This window comes from Streptopelia decaocto, assembly GCF_964273445.1.
Source record: "Streptopelia decaocto genome assembly, chromosome: 6".
In the NCBI taxonomy this organism is placed as follows: domain Eukaryota; kingdom Metazoa; phylum Chordata; class Aves; order Columbiformes; family Columbidae; genus Streptopelia; species Streptopelia decaocto.
This window is the reverse complement of record NC_138660.1, coordinates 63,283,063-63,305,732: the sequence shown is the minus strand read 5'-3', so window position 1 is coordinate 63,305,732 and position 22,670 is coordinate 63,283,063. Positions and strand designations below refer to the sequence as shown.

Sequence of the window (22,670 nt, the reverse complement as noted above, 5' to 3'; positions counted from 1 at the left end):
GGAAACGACAAGCTAAGTTGAAAAAGTAAGTTAACACCAGGACTAGAGTAGAAAACCTTTTCGTTACCACCCAGAGAATTATTTTTCTCTTATTAAAAGAAAGACGCATCCAACAAATAGTTATCTCCTTCTGAGTTTGGTGAGAGAGTTCTGAAAACTCTTTTAAATGTGATAGTAGAAATTGTTTTAGCAGTTGTATAAGTATTGTGTATTATTTTTTGAGTTGGAGAGACTGTGTGTGTCAGAGTCAATTGGACAGAAAAGCCTTTTGTTTCCAGTGTCTTTTGTTCTCTATCCTGGGCTGAGGATGGTTAACCAGTTTGGGAGAAGTAGAAAGTGGTGCTTTTTGGAGAACTATTGAATGTGATCAGAATGGAGAACCTTTGGTAGAGCACTGGGGAGACAGAACCCGGGGTCATGCAGCAAAATTAAGAACTTGGGAGATATCAGAAAGAGAGCAGGACTCGTTCTGTGCAAGGACAAGACCTGGAAGTCACGGAAAATTATTGAAAAAACATATTCAGGTCCCTCAGTTAGGCCTGCAAGTTTTATTTTGCATCTTGTTTGGCAACTAGCAGGTTGTTGCTGAACACAAGTAATAGCTGACTCCATATTAGAAATTGTGTTTGTAAGTTTTTAGACTCCATCTCCAATCCTTGGCTGAAAACAAGGCCTGTCTGTTGTAACACATGCAGAAAAAGATTCAGCTGTGGTTCTAGGAAATCAATATATAATATATAAAAGATTATAAATGTATAATAGTTGTATTATTTATATATATGTTATATATGTCACATATAATATTTGTCATATAGTATTGCACTATCATGTTATTTAATGTGACTAATATAGACATAATCAAGCCATAATAACTCAATTACAAACACGTCTTCAGCAGCTGTCACGGGTAGGTGAAGGAAAATTTGACCCATAGCCAAAATAAACTGAAAGCAAAGGAGTCCAGGAGATGAAAATGCACAGCAGGAATAATGAATTCAAGGAGCAGGGTTGAAACTCAAACTGCTTCAGAGCCAATCTCCTACTCAGAAGCAGTATTATAAGGTCATGTTTCCTAGACATAAGAAACATCACATTATCCAAATAAACTGGGTGTGTTTGGGGCTTCTTTGCTAAGAAAGCAAGCACAGAACTGCTGCTTTGCTGTTGACATAGAGCATCCCCTTCAGTTACCTGGCAGCAATGATGGACAGATGAATTCTAGTACTTTCTATATAGTATCAGGGCAGCCCAGCACTTCAGAACAGAAAAAAAAATACTTTGTGCAAATAGGCTTTACAAAATAAAGCAACACTTTTTCTCTATTTTAATAGAATTGTTATATCCTGTTTGTTAGGAAAAAATGGAGGTGAACTGTACACACTGAAATTTAGCTGCTGCTGAAAATGCTTTTCCAATTTAATTTTCATTTTCTGTTTTCTTCATGAAAAATTTAATTATACGGCAACTATTTTAAATCATCTCCTCTTTAATTGCCTTTTTATTTTCCTAGTCTTCATCTATTCAGATTTTCTACTGTACAGATTGTACTGAAATTCATATACTTAATGGCTTCTATTAAAAGTCACTAAAATTTTCTGCTCATCCACTCCAATCTCATCTTTAACTTTGAGTAAAACCACTTTTCCACTATGCTTGGTAACAGGGAATAGCAAGACAGTACTTAAGAGCCATGTGTAATGGATCACGTTTGTTTCACTGATATTTTATAAATACATTTGTGCCTGTCTCTTCAGATACAGGCATAAGGACATAGCTGTCACCTATATGTAAACAGCAGAACTTTTCAGGCACAAGTAGTAATAACACAAATATATTGTGGGCAAGATGCTTGTTTCCCATTTTGATTTTAATATTACTTTTCAAGTAAAAAAAAATAAAAATAGGTGATTCTATAACGGTGAATTTCTTGTAATTGCTGTTGAAACTTATGGCATGATGAAATTTTCTAGAAATTACGAGAGTAGTTATCTCTGTGTTGAAAAAGCTCTTTGGAAGTCTGAGCATCCTCTAAGAAGTTCTGCTACTAAGTCAAGCAAAAAAGACATCTAATCCCAACTAAAGACGTTCCACGGCTGTAAAAGGCTTCCTGCCTTCAGACAGCTCTGCCAGGAAGAGGATTTTGTTACTCTTGACAGTGATAAAAGCTGCTATAGATTTCTTTGACCGCACAACTAGTAACCTACCAACAAACAACCAGGGTTCAGGAGAAAAGTTTGCTTCTTGTTGCTTGATCTGGGGAGGAATACAGAAAATGCATTAATAATGAGACATTTTGTCCAATTTCAAAACCGTATTTGATTACACCACATGATCATATTACTCGAAATTAACCATATTACTCCTCATGAAAGTCTTCAAATGACATGCAGAATTTACAGCATGCTCAAAACAATCTCCTGTGAGAAGCATTTACAGAGAAGTAAATGAATATATTCTTCATTTTTCCAGATGATAAAATGTTTTTCTTCTGATGTGTAACTTCCGATTATAATATTAGGTAGGAGAAACTTCTAACTTAGGTCTTCCAAAAATACTGTTACCTATATATTATACAGTATTTATTCTGTATTTCATATGTAGAATATAATTAGATGTATACATAATTAACAGTATTTTAGCAATATTTTACATTAAAAATTCCTTACAAATAGTTACTTAGAATGATTGACTACAAATGCTAGTTTTACTTATATACAATACAGAGAGAATAGTATTGCAGTAATGCTAATGTTATACTGACACGTTGAATAATTTTATTTCTGAGTAATCTAGTCTTGCAAAAACCCATTCTTACGATGTTGAGATGCAGAAAATAGCTACAAACATAAACCAAGGTTATGGATTTATTTATGAACTTCCTAATTTGGGTGTAGGTGGCTCTCCTTACTGAGTCCTCCATAGCTGGAGCATAATAGTTCTCTAATGAGAAAACAGTCAGGTTCTCTGCCAAGCTTGGAACGAGCCAAGAGCAACTGGAGTTACATCCATCTCCTGTGTTTCTACTTGAAGACATTGTGAAAAGCTACACTGAGAGATACTAGAATTTTGCTGTGCTTTGTGGAGGGAATATATCAAAACAGAGTATGAGAAAAGCAGCAGCCCCCACCAAACCTGTCACAATATTCATTGTCTCAAGCCAAGCACTTGGCACAGGTTGGACTGTTCTCTGAAATAAAAAAATCAGACGCTTTAGAAAAGGAAACTGGAGAAAAAAATAAACAGGTGCTTCTTTTTCTCCACCTTTTTGCTTTCTTCCCTCCCTCCAGAAGCCAGGGAAGCGCCAGGTTAATTTCTGACGTGCCAGAATGTGGTAGCCAAATGTTGAAGTAATACCTGCAGCCCTCGTGTAAATACCATGGCAATTCTTTATTTGTTCTCGGCGGCTCGAAATAGGGCTGATCTTTGTAGTAGGGTTTGACCTCTAAAGCACATCACCTGAGTCGCTCATTTTCGGTGTTATCCTTTGCAGCTGTGCCCTTCATAACCTCAGGCTCTGGCACGCTGAGATTGGCATTGAGGATTTTTACATCATGTTTTATTAACTTATTTATCAGCCTTTTTTGCTTATGCCCTGGAGAATGAAGTTACAGGGGCAGGGTACAAGGATGACATTTATTCACACTATCCCCACTAATAAAATGTGACAGTGACATCTCCTGTGAAAAACTGCATTTTTTTAATACATGCAAAGGTACATAGAGCTGCACAAATATATAACTGTTACCAAGCCATAAAAACTACGTGTGGTTGAAAATATTAATCACTGGAGTATGCAATTTACCAGTTGTTTGATTTATAGGATGGACTCAGGGGAGGGTTTTTTTTTGGGATCTAGAACCTCGAAGTGCTTTTAATAAAAATACTGAATCAACAGCTGGGGAACTCACAATGAGAAATAATGTCATTGTTCTATGGAAAATATTCAGTGAAAATTAAGCTTTCCTTTGTGTTATTTGTGCCTGTGACAGTAGCACGTATGGGCATTAACAATGCTGCTGCTCTGGATAGGTCACTGACTGAGAACTAAATGCAGCAATGACTGAAAAGCGATTCTTGTGCTTCTGGTGCTTTCAAACTCAGCAGCACTGAATCAATTACACATTGCCAAAGGCTAAAGTCTCCTTATTTTGGTAAAATAGAAGAAAAGCAATGAGGAAAGATGAGTCATGGTAAAATGGCAGCAAATATTACCAGTCCTCACAGTGTTACTGCTGATCACGTTTTCAGCTGGTGCTCTAAGTGTATTTAGTTCTGCCAGCAAAGTCACTGCTGGATGCAAGGTGGGATGACGACAAATCACCAAGTGTACAGTCAGGTGCGTCCTCCCAGACATCGGGAGAGAATCACAGTGATTTTCTAGGCTTTGGGATTTGAAGGGTCATATTTTGTAGCTGCTCTGAACGCCTGCATTCACACATACTGACATCCATCCGAGACAACACTCGGATCCCTAACGCTCCGATAAGCGAGCTGTTAAGAAAATCACTTGCAACAGTAGTTTAAGAATTGGCAATTGCGAGTCTTTTGAGGCACCAGCAGCAATATACAACTCTAAGTGGAATTTGTCATGAATTGTGCACCCCAATGGGGCAAACATGCTGCAGAAGCCAACTTGCAATCCAGCCCATGTTGCTGCAGGGAAGAATTTAAACGTTCAGTCTCTTTAGTCTGCAGACACTGTAAATGCTGCTTGTGAAAAAATGTATCACCTGGTTTAGACCCTGCCACAGTTCAGGAGTCTTACATGTCTGTCTACCAAGGAAAAAAACCCAAGCAATTGAATAATAATTTTATTTCTCCAGTATAATTTTTCCTTTCTACCAGTTTTTAATTCTCTTCTACTGTAAAGTCCTTTCTCTTCTCCTTCACTGGGTTTAGTTGCAGATGTGAAAAAAGTTCAATTACCGAATCACACGTTTGGTTCTCTGCGATCCCTTGTTATTCAAACTCTTTTATATAATTGATTCCAAGTTATTGGCTGAGTTTCCAGGAAGGCACTGCCTTGTGAGCCTGAGGTTTCTGCTTGGCAATTTTTTAGAGGATTTTTATCTGTCAAGTGAAGTTGTGTTCATGAAGAGAAGCAATTTCTGAGGTACTATTTCCATGAAGAGGCATGAAATTGGACGTTGGAAAAAGCTATTATCGGTGTCTTTTATGATTTCAAAATGATTTAATTATGTTTTTCCCACATAACGGAGAACTAAGCAAGGTAAATAAAGATGCTAGTTCTTTTTATTATTTGTTTATTGATTTTCCCAATATCAGGAAAAGAAAAGTAGACATCATTTGGCCTCTGTGGAATGTTTTTAAACTCTCGCACCCTTCCCAGCTCTATTGGGATTGAGAGTGGCCCTGCAGAGAAGGACTTGGGGGTCCTGGTGGATGAGAGGTTGGCCATGAGCTGGCAATGGGCAAATCATATCTTGGGCTACATCACAAGGATCATGGCCAGCAGGTGGTGGGAGGTGATCCTGCCCCTCTGCTCCGCTTTGGTGAGACCCCACCTGGAGTCCTGTGTCCAGCTCTGGTGTCCTCAGCAGAGGACAGACATGGACCTGCTGGAGAGGGACCAGAGGAGCCACCAAGATGATCACCTGTTCTATGAGAGAGAGTTGGGGTTGTTCAGCCTGGAGATGAGAAGGCTCTGGGGAGACCTTTCTGTACTTAAAAGGAACCTGTAAGAAAGATGGGGACAGACTTTATAGAAGGGCTTGTTACAACAGGACAAGGGGTGATGGTTTTAAACTAGAAGAGAGGAGATTCAGGCTGGACACAAGGAAGAAGTTTTTTACAATTAGAGTGATGAAACCGTGGCCCAGGTTGGCCAGAGAGGTGGTGGATGCCCCATCCCTGGAGACATCCCAGGCCAGGCTGGACGGGGCTCTGAGCAACCTGAGCTGGTGAAGATGTCCCTGCTCATGGCAGGGGTGGCACTGGGGGAGCTTTGAAGGTCCCTTCCAACCCAAACTATTCTATGGTTCTATTGTGCCAATATACCTGTAGCACTAGTTGAGGCAGCAGAACAAAGACAGAGGCTAAACTTGTCATTTATCTCTGCAAACTGTCATTCCAGAAGAGGACCAAGACATCTTGCTGTGCTGCATAAGGGGAACATGACATTGCAGCTGCCAGGCTGGAGCTGCCTGAGGCACAACAGAGATTATCAGATGAACGTCCTGGGCCCTTGGTCTGGACACTTGGCAATATATCACTGTATAAAAACACAAATTCTTTGCTTTACGTTGTCAGATGGCCCAGGGGCTTCTGCACGTGCCAGCTCCTACACTCCACACAGCACTTGTGACCACGCACTATGTTCCCCAACATTATTAAAGCCGGTGTGAAATGTCCTTTGGATCCTGCTTTGCTCATGTAAGAGTCAGTCTGGCAGAACCGCCATCACTTTCTTGCAGTAGTGGATTTAAGTGCCAACTAATAGCCCTCTACTCCTTCCATGCACCTTCTCCCAAATCCGGGGCTCTTACCGAGAAGGAGCGCAGGTCAATACCACCATTTCACAGCAGTCTGTGTTCTGGAGCAGTCTCACTGTTTTTATTTTTAATAGAGGCTTGATATTTTAAAATATTTTTATTCTGATTCAGAATATAAAGACTGAACGACAATTTACTGCAAACAGAGAACAGAGGTTTAGGAGATGGGAGCAGAATATCTCCTCTTGTCCAGATGGATTTATTGCATGATCATACCTGAACTGGACATATATGTTTGTAAGAGCTGATTCAGAGCTCTTGGGCTCCACTGTTCAAAAGCACATGTACGCAGAATAACCTGGGATATTAGCATTTTTTGCATTTCTGAATTATCTTGGTCACTTAGAAGCCAGTACACTGTAGATAGATTAAAAAATATATATATATATATTTTTTTTTCTTAAAATATGTTGCTTAATGGATACTTAATCTTTTTGCTTAAGCTGAGTACCCAAGCCAACTAAGTGCCCCACAGCATGAATATGTAACAGTCTTCAAGACATGTCACTATTATCCATATAGATTATGCTTCTGTAAATTGTATCCATGTAAAATAATATATGACCTAGTCTACCACTGTCTCCCAGTGTCTTAGCACAGGTGATCAAAATGTGATCAGTGGTGGCTGAAAGGCTAAAAAGAAGCCAAGGAGTATGAAGCAATTACCTGTGCCTGATTTGGGGGGAATCGATATGCATTAATGACCACTAATGATGATGTTTCTATAATGTAGGCAAAGATGAGCCAATTGAAACCTAAGAAGATTTGTGTGACTTATAGTGACCTCATATGGGGCTCCCAGGTTGTAGAAAATGAAATATTAATGCCTGTAGAGATGGTGTAAGGTCCAGGCCTAACAGCCACTAGGACTGAAAGAAGCACTTTGAATTGTTTTGATTAGATATAGATTGCAATACTGAAAATTGCATTCTTAATAGTTTCAGCTGAAGCATTTTATGCAAGTAAATGGGCTGAGGTTGGTTAACTGAGCACTCTCGTGATGGTCTGGGCCTGTGGTGTAGCAGGTATAATATATTATTTTATACAACAGATTCATATGAACTTTATGTAGCTTGATGTAGATAGACTTTAATTGCAAATGTCTTTGAATGAGAAGATCTGCATGAAGCAGTCGGATGTTTCAGTCATCTACAAGAGCCTCTTTTAAGAGAGACATTGAACAGTGATGATGACATACTGTGAGCTGGCTTCCCATTAAATAGAGCTGGAAAACATGTCTAAAACTACGGTAACAGTCACACTTCTTCCCCAAGAAGTCCTTGATGTCCAGTGGCTGAATGAGCTGTAGAGTCATATACAAGAGGGTGCATCACGGGTGAATTTACACTAATTATGTGGTGGATAACTCTTACAACAGAACACTCTGGGGCTTCAGTTATGACTTAATGTTTCCGGAGCACTTGGAGATTCAGTAGCTTTTAGTTGGAGGTTGTTGTATTAAAAAATGCTTAAAGTGTTACTTCTGAGATGACTTCAGTAAATGTTTGAAGTTAGTGACATGTAGGTATGTGTGCACATACGCATATCTTTTTACAAACAAAAAAGCCCAAAGTATAAAGCATTAATAAAAAATGAATGTTGTAGAGATTCAACGGCGATACCTTTGAGCACATTTAAAAATACCGTCAGCAGAATGTGTAATAAGGCTGACTATATAAATATGAGAGTGAACAAGGTCATTGAAATACTTGATGGTCAAAGTAAGGGATATTTAAGAAGCTGAAGTGGAAGATGTTGTTTCCTCAGAGAGAAAGCTTATGTATTACCTCTTCTAAAATTCATAACTTCACTTTTTTAGACAGAAGTCTCTGGAACTTAATTTGTTTGACCTCTCACCAAAGCACATGAGGAGCACTTGTACAGCCCATTACAATGTCCAGACCTTCCAATTACTTTCAGTTTTAAAAAACAGCCAGTGCAAGGGCTGTATGAGTGTGCCGTGTTGGTCCTGTCAGTGTGTTATTTCTCCTCCACAACTGCTTGCTATTTTTCACATCCAAAGGTTAACCGTACAGAGTCTTACAACAGCACTTGTCCGATAGCGTAGAACAGCAGCAGATGGGAATTTATATTCGTGTGCCTGTCAATGATGAAATTTCAATCCCTTTTTCCCTTCATTTGGTGAACATAGCATGCGGTTCCTGTTCCCTACTGTGTGACTTTGCTTTTTGTTGAATTAAGATACAGGAGCTGGCTTTATTTATTGCCTAAGTAGATAGCTGACTAGTGCAAAAGTCTCGAAGGTGACATGCTGTATGCTTTGCCTGAAGAAATGGAGATTTACTGTGCAAGGAGGAGCAGCCTCCTGTGTCCTGCCAGCCCTCTGCAGCTTTCACTGATGGAGTTAGAAGAGATGTTAGAGGGAGGTGCTAGCAGCTTCCACAGGGAGCAATCACTGCCCGATCTACCTTCCCCCCAGCGTCTTGCCTGCAGGAGAAGGGAGAGGAAGAGACATCTATTCCCCAGGTCTCCATCTTGACCTTATTATCTTCCTGTCGCCACCTGCCCACTGCAGATGACATTTAATTGTGCCCCTTCCCCATCATGCGTTTCCGGGTGCTACGGGATGAAGTGATGGTGGAAGGTCTTTGCAAGGAAGGGACAGCATAGGGTACACAGATTCCCGAAGTTGGCAGGGACATATGGAGACTATCTAGCTGATGAACTCTCTGCTGAAAGCATGGTCACCTAGATCAAGTTGCCCAGTATCGTGTCCAGTCAGGTTTTGAGTATCTCCAAGGATGGAGGCTCCACAACCTCCCTGGGCAACCGTCACAGAATCACAGACTGGTTGGGGTTGAAGGGACCTCTGGAGATCATCCAGTCCAACCCACCTGCTAAAGCAGGTTCACCAGAGCAGATCACACAGGAAGGTGTCCAGGTGGGTTTGAATGTCTCCAGAGAAGGAGACTCCACAGCCTCTCTGGGCAGCCTGGTCCAGGCTCTGGCACCTCACAGGAAAGAAGTTTCTCCTCATATTCAGATGGAACCTCCTGTGCTTCAGTCTGTGCCCGTTGCCCCTCATCCTGTCATTGGGCATGACTGACAGGAGTCTGGTTCCATGCTCTTTACATCCACCCTTCAGATATTTGTAAGCATTGATAAGATCCTCATGGTGAAAAAGTGTTGTCTTCTGTTCAGGTGGAAGTTCCAGAAAGATTTTTTTGGTGGGGGACGGATAATGGAGTTCATACCTCTGGAATGTGACTAATTAAGGACAAGTCTTAGTAAAAGGACAGCCCAGAAGAGGAGACAGACTCCTCAACTCCTCAACTGTATTTAGATTTCCAGAGCTCTGCCTGAGAGTTTTCCCAACATCCTTTACCCCCCCACCAAAACATAACTGAACCTTATTCATACCAAACCCTGCTCTGCTCCTGCCACCACATTACATTTTTCCTCTCTAATCATTCCTCGGGCACTGAAATGCAATTTACTTATGAGCCTGAGAAATCATGAGCTAACTCTGCAGATGCATTTTGTATTACTAGGTCCAGACTACTCAGCAGCCCAGGTGTTCTATTCCTGTTGACTGCCGGTCTTCTCTCTAGTTTATCCATTCTGCCAGTCTTCATCACCATTCACAGACTTTATTAGTCACTGATCTCACTTCTGGATTATTAAAAACATGTTCAGTATTATCAGGCTTCATATTTCATTAGACACAATTTAACACTGACTCCCTCTAACTCAGTGAACCTGCTTCAGGATGGATTCTATACTGTGAAAATACCTAAAACTATAAACTGGTTAATATAAAGTTGAATAAACATGGGCGTTCTTCTCATATGAAGGATATCTGTTCTTTTAAATCTATATCTTGTATCCAGATTAATAACCAGATAAATGACTCTCTTCAGCCATGAAATCACTTACTCAGTTCAAATTTTCCCATGTGAACCTCTCTTTAGTTTATGCTTATGCTTGTATATGGCAGCCAGGGTATAACTAAAACAGCTAAAGGTCAAAATAATGAGCCATTTCCACTGGTGAAGCTAATATTTTACTACATGCCTACTACCTGCTGATCTCGTCTTTTTAAGTGTTTTGTGATGCTATGGTTGAGGACACCACATAAAACAAATTGTTTTGAAGCTCAGCCAAATATTGTAGGTCAAGATTTGGGCAGGAAGAAATTTCAATAGTACATCCTTGAAAAATAAATTTATCCATGAACATGTTAGGGAGATACTGTTAGGTAATATCTTGAAAATGGATATGCTTGCATCTGAAAAGGAGTGCTGACTGGGGTGTGGATTTGGAATATTTGCTTTGCTTATTTAAGCTTGTTTTTCCTGCAACATTAATTCTTTCTGACTTCATTAGATTGAGCAGGGAAAAAAAAGATAGAAAACCACACAAAACATACATAGGAAAAAAACCCTGTCTTTTTAAAAATAATATCTTGTTAATCACAGCCAGCCTGAACTTACTCAGCAAGACGTGCCCATTTTCACTGAACAATAATCACAGTGAGACACTTCTGGTTCTGAGCAGACTGACAGGTACATTAAACAAGATGTGTAATTTCCTTGTAATCATAAAATAGACAAATACATTTTAATGTCTATTTAAAATATTAAGTTGTTCAGTAACTGATTGCCAACACATAGACAGTGATGTTTAGAAAGATCCAGCAGAGGGTTGAGATACATGGGGTGTAATTTATGAAGTACAATCCGTGTGCCTTTGTGCTGAGAAGTGCTTACCTTGAGGAGACACTTTTACTATTGCAAATAAAACTTGGTGTTAGGGATCCAGGTTTCCCAGTGTGGAAACACCTACTTTATTGCTTGTTTTTGTTTTAAAATTTGACTCCTTCTGCTTCTCTGCTGAACTTTGACAGAGGTCACCCATAGCAGGAGGATGCAGTTATGAATCTGATCTCTGATTTCCATATCTCCTTTTTTTGGTGGTATATCTACCATAACAGAGTTATGGTCCGAGGTGTGTGACAAAGCTAATTACATTTTTTATCTTTTTTTATGGTATGATAGTCAAAACTAATAAAATGACCAACAAATGTAAGATAAAAACATGCTGCAGTATTTCAATCCAGCAATTGAATTTTGTCCATCAAGCTACCCTTTTCTATCATAGAAGCAAACCGTAGAGCTTTATATTGCGGATGTAACATCGACAATAACAAACAAACAAAAAACTTAGGGTAGATTACATTAAAGAGTCTAATCTGCAAAATAATTGTACTTCAAAAAGTCAGAAAATGAACTAGAAAAGAAAAATAAGGCTTACAGCATATGTGTGATAAGAGTAGTCTAGACATCAGTGTATGAATATTGAATCAGAAAAACTGAATGAATAATACAGTGATAAGATCAAGTAAATTCATGACACACAAAGATGCCAGAAAGAATACAAATATTTAAAGGAAATAAGAATATGTATGGAGTACAATTAGAAAACTAGTTCAGTAACAAGCACCCCCAAGTTTTCCTTTGGGTATGTTCCAGAGACAAGGAAAAACTATTAATCTTATTTCCATAATGAAAAATTATGTGTTTTAGCATAAGAGAGTGTGTTGCTTGAGGAATAGAGTAGTAGAAGGAACCTTGTGGGTCATGAACACAGTTTCTGGTATTTTAGGGGCCTTTCCATATGCTGTCGAATGTGAATCTATCATGATCCATGTCAAAAGCATTTATTTATTTTCTGTTCCTACTGTTGCCATTCAAAGAAGAGTTCCAGAACCTGATTACTGTAATAGCTAAGAACCTTCTTATTTTCAGCCAGAATTTATTAATGGGCAATTTATACCCATTTGTACTTCTGCCAATAGCCCTTTAGCTTAAATTGTCTCTGTCTTTGCTGTTGATCCTCTGATATATTCATAGACAGCGGTCATAATTCCTCTTAATTTGCCTCTCCTGGCACTAATCAACACAAAAACTTACAATGTCCCCTCCAATTGCAGCTCTCTGTTCCCCTGCTAATCCGAGGCCATTCTTTGATCCTGGAAGACAAGGACTCCCGAGCATCTTGGGCCTTGATACCAACACTTTCTGCATTGGAAATACTTATCCCAGTGCTCCCAGTGATGCATTTCCCTGTTTCCCAGGCAACGTTGCACTGGTACCTCATGGGCATTCTCTGATGAACTATTTGACAAGGAACTTTTGTTGTTTCAAATTGTGAAATCCCAAGCTGCCAGCAGAAGCTTTGCTATTATTCCCTATTATCTTGCACTCTAAACAGTTAAACTTCATCCAGTTTCTTTTATTTATGCCAGATTTCTATCATTGGTGATTATGTATTCTGTAAATTTTACTTTACAGAGTACCATAAAGGTGTCTGTACTCTCCAGCATATATTATCGTTACAAAAAGAACTGTATGGGGTTTACAGATGTACTTAAGAAACATAATTGGGAACTCCCTGTGGCCAAAAGGCCTTCTTGTCATCCAAGTGGCTCAAACAGAATTGCACCTAAATGCATTTTGCTGGGTGGGAATCTGTTCCTCTTTCATCCTCTCAGGAAAGGTGAAGCAAACTGAGGTATCTTCATAAATCCACTCGACAGCTCGACAGTCCCCAAGAGCCAAAAAAAATTATGATATTAAGAAACTGCAAGCTGAACTGCTTTTTTTGTTAATAGAAACAGGCAAAACATCTGAGCTTGAGAACCTGTGTGAACCTTTGATGAACTTCATGTCAGCTCAGGAGGAACTGACAAAAAAGATAGTCAGATCAATTGGTTAATCCTTTCATTAAAAAGCCATTCAATAGATGATAATTCCTTATATCATTCATCTTGGATGAACTATGATAAGCAGTGTATTTCCTTGAACACAGCAGGAATAAATGAAGTCAGGATTTTATGACTATGAAGTCCTGTGGGAGCAGTTTGTCCAAGAAGCTTACAACTCCTCCGAGTCCCTGCTGAAGGTATATCAGTGTAGGGGAGATGAGATCAGCAGCATCTTTGCCTGATGGACAACCCTCCTTTGGGACCACACACCTGGGAGTTAGAGGCACAGGAAAGTCGGGAAGCATAAGATTGCCATGGGTGTCTTGGAGAAGGCAGGGGCTTTTGTGGCAGAGCTAGAACACAACTTTAGAGAGGCTGATTCATCGGGGTATAGGGGAGAAAAAACCATTACCCCTCCTGTTTCCTGTGGTGGAAAGAAAACACTGAACAAAATGACCTAAATCAGAGCTAGATGAATTGTTAGTACTCCCTGGGCTTGGAGAAAATAGATCATCCTAAAGGCACTCACAGCTACTTCTGCTGCCCTGTATTTCTGCAGATCTCATGGCTTGCTCAGCAGCTCCGTGTCTTGAATTGTGACTTTCCTTGTGAGCTATAAAGCCCTCTCCTGTTGCTTTCCCTCAGTGCAGTTTCTTTCTTTAAATCTTGCAGCAGAAATACCACGCTTTGGCAAATTCAGAGGTTCTGTAGCTGTGATAAAAGTGGAAAGCTGAGTGATGCTCATTCCTCACTGCCTATGTACTTTGTAAACCCATTCATGCTGAGAAAGGGAGACTAAAGTGGGTGCAGCATTTTACTCCAAAAGCAAGGTAGGAAGGAGAAGAAATGAGGGTCGCTGACTTCCATCTCTTTAAATTTCCCATCTGGAGCATAACAAATATTAGTGTTCATTCCTTGATGATTCTTCTTCTTCGCTTCTTCCCACGTAGCCTGTTATAAATCTAATCAATCCATAAATGTATACACTGCTTTCCATAGTGTGTCCTGCGATACGTCAAACATTTCCAGAGACAAGCAAACTCGATTTTCTTCCAAAGGTTTTCAGGATCTGTTACTGAAAAATTAAGAAAACAATACAGCTTAGTAAAATAGAAAATACGTTTTCGATTTTAATATTTTTCTGTTTATTAAGGGTCTCTGACAATGCCCTTAATAACATGCTTTAACTTTTGTTCAGCCCTGAAGTGTCCAGGGAGTTGGACTAGATGATCACTGTAGGTCCCTTCTAACTCAATAACTGAACTATTCTATTCTATTCTATTCTATTCTATTCTATTCTATTCTATTCTATTCTATTCTATTCTATTCTATTCTATTCTATTCTATTCTATTCTATTCTATTCTATTCTATTCTATTCTATTCTATTCTATTCATGCTTACCCTCAACATTGTTGCTGTATTTTGTGCTTTTCCACCTGTGGATTCCCCTGACAGGTTTAGCAGATCAGCAACAGAGCAAAAATGGTCTGGGGCATGAAGGTGTCTCTCTCGCGGGCAATAACAAAGCTCGTCACTGGAGCTGTGAATGGAGCCAATTACTGTTGTGATCATCTAACGGATAATTTAGTGGGGGGAAATGGTTAGTTTGAAGTCAGAAGCATATGGCGGGCAGCAGTGCTGCTTAAATGGATTTGTGGGACAGGCTGGTGTGTTTGAAGGATTCCCAGCTGGCTGCCTGGCCAGCCATCTCCTCAAGGGAAACGGGGAAAAGTACTTTTAGTGTAAATCTTAAGGCAAGCGATAAGTTACTTCTTTTCCTAACTGGCTAGAATAAGAGAAGATATTTTTGTTTTTCTCACTGGTCCAGTTTTAACTGTCTCAAACCATTCATGACAGTGAACCATAAAATATGTCTTTTGAGAAAACAAATTTGAAATTAATTCTTTAATTGATCAACAGGATAAGACTATTCATAATGAACTTAGTGTGTGGACATGCATAAGAGAAGGAAGTATAAGTAGAATACCTCCTCGGAGAAGCACTTCCTAAAAGCGTAGCAGATAGGATGAGGACACCAACAAAGTTGTATGAGACAGCGTAAAAAAATAAGGAACTGTGGAAAGAATAAGGATTGAGATGTGTGGCAAGAAATATTTTTGGCAGAAATGGTCTGTCCGCATCACTTCAGTTGTACTCACTGTAAGGAAAATGCAACCGTTTTGTTGTTGAAAGCCACCCAGACGATACTGCAATGATTTAAAATCAATGCACACAACACTTTTTGTAAAAAATATGAGCAGATAGGCTGCTTTTATTAATTTTCCCTTGGATCTGACTTGCTAATTTATTGTTGCTGTTCTCCAGCAGCCTTTCCTGGCTGTGTGCAGGTCCCGCTATTCTGGTTTGAGCTGCTGGCTGCTCCATTAGGGAAAGCATGCGAACAAGCCAAGTCCTGCTTGAGAGTCAAATAGTTACCACCCGGTGAAAGCTCCTGGCTCTATAGCATCAGACAAATATTTGAGGAAGGAAATTAGGGGTTGTAAAGGATGGTTGATCCATGTTTGCCTAGAAAATGAAATGTATATGTTGGTCTTGTTCAGAGAGAAATATTAAATAAACGGATACCACCTAATGAGTGGGACTTGTTCTTGTAAAGGTGTAATAGATTTAAGGACTGGACTAGGGACAAGAAACCAAAAAAGCAAGATATGGCCAAAAAATGTGTTATTTTCCTATTCACAAGGGTACAAAAGGCAGATAAATAACTCACAAACCACTCAGAAAATGGGCAGATTCAGACAGTGGGTGGTTAATCAGCCTCTAGTCAGTCTGTAGACTGTGTGGATTACAGAGTTCTAGGAAATGCCCTGAGATAATTGTGTAACCTCTTTTACTTTAAAATGGTTTCACTATAGTAAGTAGTAAGTTTGGGTGCCAACCACATCCACTTTTCTCCCAAAATGTCAGCTTTATTTTGACACTGGCAAACATTCCAGAATTGGATCCCCAGTGCTCTGATGCTGATACAGACTCTTCTTCATTTTCATTTTTCATTTTCATTCTACCCCAGACACTTTCAGCCAGCCCTGTAACAGAACCTTTCTCTGTCCATTTGTGGTTTATTTTCTGATCCTTCTGCATATATGTTTGAAAAACAGCCTCATATCAACAGTTTAGGCTGTTTTCCTCACTCCTTTTCTTATTTTCCTGGAGGAAAAAAAATGTTGTTGTTCATTAAAATACTAATTTTTGGATCAGCAAAATTATTGATACACGTCATACAGCTTGAGGCTGGGAAGTGTTTGAATGTTTTTAGTTTGTTTTCATGCTGGAAATCATTGCAGTGTATGCTTCTACAATATTTCCTCTCGTTGTTAGCATCATATGTTGTGCTGATGGTATGTATTCAAACAATAGATTCTATGAGGGACTTCAGTAGTAATGATATATACTATGTCCACTGTTTATCCAACATAATGTGTCTAACATTAAATTATTGAGGCAGAATGTATTCCCGTTGATTGCTGAGAAGGTTAAATGTGTATCAGTAAATCAAAACAAGCTTTAAAAGATAGAAACTCAACTGTTATGAGGAATAGGAAAGACATAGAGGTTGAAATCTTCCTCATAACCTTCGCTGCTTTTTATAACTATGTTCTGAGATTTTTTTTTCCCCCAAAACCATTGCTTTGACTGAAAATGACTGATGTGCAAAGAATGGATGGTGAAGCAGAGCAATAGTATACCGTGATAATAAACTTCTGAACAACATTTGATAGAAGTAAAATGCTGATTTCTGTTTATTAACTTGCTGAAATGCAATTTTCAAAGCAAGCGTTTTGCAATGTATTACATGTCATAAGTATATTTCCAAAAACAGCTCACGTAAATAGTGGTGGTGTTTCCTTCCTGAGACATGCATTTACAAATATATATTAGTTTCTAAAGTTTGCAATTCGGGAATAATACAGATATTTAGTGACATTTTGCTCTAACTAATATCATTTTCAGAATTGCTCCCCAAATGCCAACAGATGAGTTGCCGCTACAAATGCGCCATTACCAGGAACGGCACCAGGTGTTACTGCGGCGATGGGTACGAAACCAGCAGCGACGGAAGGAGCTGCACAGGTAAACAAGAAAAATGCTGTAACACTAAAAGCCAGATATCCTGCTGGTTCCCTGGTGGATGGTGGGGCTGGTGCTGGGCTCTTTGTCCTGTTCCCCAGCAGTGACCATTGGTCAGATACTGGAAGGGATCAGATACTGGGATACAGCAGCATCCTTAGCCAGACTGGAGCAGGTGGGAGCGTTTCCCGGTGCTCAGACCAGCTCACAGCCCATTCCTGTGAGCCGTTCTCCAGACCTCGCTGCCAGGAGACCCTGGAGAACTTGTGGCGTGTTGCCTCATGCTCATAATGATGAGAATTTGATAAATGAACACTCCAGATCACACAACTTAGCTGGGAATGTTATTTCGGCTTAATTAATTGTCGACTGAAATTGGTGTTCTTTTCCATTTTTGAAGTAGATGCCTTGTTATTCTCTATCCAGGTATTTGTTTCTTGTTTTATTTTTTTCTCTTTTTACAAGCGGATTGAAGTTCTGTTGCCTTACATATGTGTTCACTACTCCTCTCTCCATATAATAGTGCTAAGCCAGATTCTTTGTAAATATAATTTATTATAAGTTCTTTTGCTCTATGGTTGTCATGTTTTGTGATTGAAAATATATCTGAGGAAATAATTTCAACAGCAATTTTTAAAAATGTCAATTTATTACTTAAACTCTCAACCGCTGTTTAATAGCATATCTTGGCTTTATGGTATTATGCCTATATACCCTAGCTGAGAAAATTGTTCTTTAAATTTATTAGAGAAATACATAGGTTTTGATGTAGTGGATGATGGTTTAATGTAGAAGATGTGACAGTTCATTTAAGGAGCTGTAAGACATTGCCACCATAAATAGGTTGAAGATAATCAGGATAATCAGTTAGTTCCTGTCTTGAAATGTTGCTTCCTTCATCAACCCTGATAACTAGTGGTCTCTGGTACTAACAAGAACCCAAATGTCTCCCTAACGTCACGTAGACATTGGATACTACTTGAAAATATGAACGTGTCATCTTTCAAAACGAATAGCTATTAAACTTGAAAACTCCTGGCCTTCTCTGTGGTTATTGGAGTAACTTCAACATCCAACTTGTATGATAAGGTCATGGCTTGAGAAGGGAGAAAACATAAAGCATCATACCATAATGACTTCGGGCCTTTAATTTTTCTCTTAGAATTCTGATTTTTGTTTATTTTTTTTTTTCCTAATCCTTAAACATGCTCTCATTTATGTCCCTTTAGATTTGAATGAATGTAATACCTATGGAAGCTGTAGCCAGATGTGTGTAAATACAGATGGATCATACACATGCAGCTGCGTGGAGGGTTATGTGCTGCAGCCTGATAACAAGTCCTGCAAGGCCAAAAATGGTAAGTTTTAACATCTTTTTACCTAAATTTAAATATCTTGTGTTTTGGTCATGTATAGAGGGTAGATACAAAGAGATAGGCAGAGAAAAACACAAGAGAGATGGTTTTTCCTTCACTTTACTGCAAAAAAAAGCCAGAACAATCATAGAACAACTTTTCACGTATTACAACAATACTCCAAGGAAAATATTAGAAGTTATTATATGATTATTATTAATTAAAGTGAAATACTCAGTTCGACTAAGATGAGAACAGTTCCCAGTTTCCCTTTTCATAAATGAATCAAAGATATTCCTCACACAAACAAAACAGGCTGAATACTCAAGGAAGACAAATGGAGATGGTGAGAAGACAGAGGAAATAATCGTGAGGTAATTGTACCCTTAGGATAAAAAAAGACATGAGATTGCTTTGTCCTTGCAATATCCCAAGAGGTGGATTTTATTATACACGTATTCACACTAGGCTTTTGTTACTTAGTGCATGTTTTCATTAGTACTAGTAAATTGGGTATTTGAGGAAATTAGTGAATTGTGTTTAATGAAACGATATTGTACACAGTATTTTCCTACTCAGTGTATTAAATTAACAATGCTTTTATATGAAAAAAAATCCCCAAAGTTTCTTAAGCAATTATTCAACATCCACAATGGCTCAACACCCAAATATAAAGCTGTGTTTGTTATATATTTTTGATCCTTCCTTTTAGTAGTTATTTTGCCATCAGAAAATAGGAAGGTCTGCTATTTTTTTTTGCAACCTCGTCACATAAAGAACATTGCTAAATATGTTCTGACTTAAGCACCAGTAAGAGTTACAGGGTTTTTGCTGCTTGTACCAGGTTTTTTATTGATCCACACAACAGAGATGAGCAATTTTTAAAAAATCCACAGCAAAATATTGTGAGACAAGAAAGTCCATACACAGTAAAAATATTTTAATATTCTTCTTCCTCCACTACAGGAAAATCAATAATGCAATTTTAGATCAGAAAATCCTCATATTGCCAGTACTGGGCTTGAGATAAGCCTTTGAGTTTCTCTTCTTGGATCCAGCAGACTGTGTAACAACTGTGTTGTAGTGAGCTGCCAGTGTCCTGGAGGTGGTGATGAGATGAATCAGATTAACAGAGAAGAAATACTCTTCCATGTTTCTTAACACTTCATCATGTTTATTGTACAGTAGTTTTCATCTTTTCTGTTATTTTCAGAAGGGAATCAGTAGTCATTAATCAGAGATGTCACTGCAGGACAGTGCAAGTCAAGATCGTGGTGCTGCAAATAAATCAGTGTTGCTCATTACATTTTCTTCTGTGTAAACACAATTTTACTGGAATTAATGCTGAAATTAAATTATCAATATGATGAATATTTGCGCCAAATACTTCATAGAGCACAGAGGTCGAAAAGACGCCTGGCAGAGAAATGAAGGTGCTTTTATGGCAGAGCTCTGCAAGAGCTGCAGTGACCTGCAATGGCTTTTGTCGCTTCACTGAATCTGACTTACAGTGTGGAAAATAGTGACGTTTCCCCATACCAGCAAGTTGCTTTCCTGCACCCTTACCTTTACGTTCGTAGCTTCACTGATCATACAAGCTGCTTTTCACAGGCTTCTGCCTCGTAGAATAAGGTTTGAGCATGGAGAAAAGCGAAGTGTGGCCCTGCACATGTAGACTGGTGAAAAGCATCTAAAATGTGTAGTGGGTCACAAGTCAAAAATGAGTCCATGTCATCCCGTTGCACAGGAGGAGAGATACTACCCTGGTACGCATAGGTAGGATTGTTACTTCCAAAACAGATTAAGTAGTCCTGGTACTTACTCTACACTGGAAAGTTTTCAGATGGGATGCAACATCCAGTGAGGGGCATCACACAAGGCAGATGTGGAGCAGTAGAACAGAATCCAGGATAAACAGGGGTCTTCAAGGAAAAAACTTAGAAAAATTATCAACAATTTTTACCTTGAAAAGTGTAAAGAAAATGAGGATGCAAAGAGCGAGCTCTCTGCTTTGTCTACATTTGACAAAAGTAGTCGTCAAATAGATAAAGAAAGTGAGCTAAGTAATATTCTGTTCTATGTGTAAAAGCTATGAAAGAAAAGAAGCAGCAGTAGAGGTTTAGGTTAGGTTAGGCATCATGTAAATCTTTGAATGTTAATAACAGGAGATCTGCTGAGACTATGAATTGCTGTCCACGTAGACATCCTAGATAGGGTACAGTATGCAAGACCAACATCTTAGTTGTCTCTGCCAATTGAGTGAGAGGTTTCTGAATATTTACAAGTTTAGCAGCGCCTGTTGCGATAGGACAAGGGGTGATGGTTTTAAAATGAAAGAGGGAAAATTCAGAGTGGACATGAGCAAGAAATTTTTTACACTGAGGGTGGTGAGAGCCTGGCTCAGGTTGGCCAGAGAGGTGGTGGATGAACCATCCCTGGAGACATCCCAGGCCAGGCTGGACGGGGCTCTGAGCACCCTGAGCTGGTGAAGATGTCCCTGCTCATGGCAGGGGTGGCACTGGATGAGCTTTGAAGGTCCCTTCAACCCAAACTGTTCTATGATTCTATGAAGTAGAGGACATGATGGAGGCCCCAGCTATGAAAGGGTCCAAACAGGTGACATGTCTGTGAGCAGGGTGTGGAGGAGCCCTCCCATGGGGCAAGGGACGTGTGTGGTGGCCGCTGGAGATGACCAGAAGCTCTTGTACAGCCTCGGAGCCCATCACACACAACCAGCTTTCCGCACATGGAATGGTACAATTAGCAGAGAAGTTCACAGAAGCGACTCTTTTCCCGCCCTTCGGGGAGGCACGTGCTTGGCTGTGAAGGTGCTAAGGTGGATCCCCCATTAAATTCTGCATTTTCTTCCACAGCTCATTTAAATAACTTTGGAGCTGGAAACTTTGAGCTGCACAGTACCTTCGGGAGGGATGTTAAAATAAGTATCAAAACAGCTGAGGGCACACCATGGGTTTTTTAACTCACTTTTTAACCACACTTTCTTCTGTGAGTAAAGCAGCAGTTAATGCCTTCTTCTGAGGTGAAAATGAAACAAAATACTCCTTTGCTGAACAGAGTTTAGAACTTTGTTTACCAGCTTGCTATGCCTATATTGCAAGGCCTGCATTTGATGAAAAGAATATTTAAGGAAATGAAATGACAGAATTGGAAATCTTTAGCTGAGGAATAAACAAGCGTCTGGTATGTTTTATATCTGCATAGCCTGTCTGGAGAGAAATGCCACGTGACAAGGAACATTTGTCATGTAGATAAAACAGGATAAACTGATAATGATTAAAGCAAAAAAGCTTTTTCTGATATTTATAAAACATTCATCACTCTTAAATTGATTTCACAACACAGTTTTCTTGCAAAAATCTCACAGAAATAAATTTTGAGGCTTTAGCAATAAAGCAGCGAATTTCTGGGGTGTATTGTGGACAAACATCAACAAATAATTTTCCAAATAAAATTAGACTACATTTTATTCAATACTACTAAATATTGTTCAGACTGTTCCACAATACATGTATCAGTAAGTGCAAAATACTTGTAATTTACAATTGATACCGCAGGAGAAGGTTGTTTAAACTGCTTGTAAACACTGAGTTCAGTTTTTTATCCTTTTTATATCATTGCTGAAGCATTTGTTCCAGAGGAGGAGTGGGGCTGCTGGCAGAGCAAAACACCTTCGTTTCTGATTTGTTGTGACATCCCTTATTGATCTGTATTTTAGACAAGATCAGGGAGGGGGGAAGCGCACAAGTCTTTCATCTTTTCCACTCCTCTAGCTTAAACATAATTCAAAGGAAGATGCTTTCGTTTTAGTCAAGAGGGATGAATCATAAAACTTTCCTGGATTAGAGAGCTCTTCACTTCCTATCTTTCCTATAAAATGAGAAAAAAAAAAAATGGAAAAAGAAAGAAAACTCCTGAAAAAATAACACATGTGATGTCCAGCTATTTGAAAAGCTGCTGTCAGCTCA

The 22,670-nt window shown here is 39.2% G+C and overlaps 1 protein-coding gene across 1 annotated transcript in view; it reads left to right on the top strand.

Annotated features, from left to right (window-relative positions):
* Positions 1–22,670, top strand: part of LRP1B (LDL receptor related protein 1B) — a 683,918-nt gene that overhangs the window by 330,757 nt on the left and 330,491 nt on the right. The window contains exons 4-5 of the mRNA XM_082055474.1: positions 17,213–17,332; positions 18,559–18,687. Of these exons, the coding sequence (XP_081911600.1) occupies positions 17,213–17,332; positions 18,559–18,687 (249 nt within the window). The remainder of the gene's footprint in view (positions 1–17,212; positions 17,333–18,558; positions 18,688–22,670) is intronic.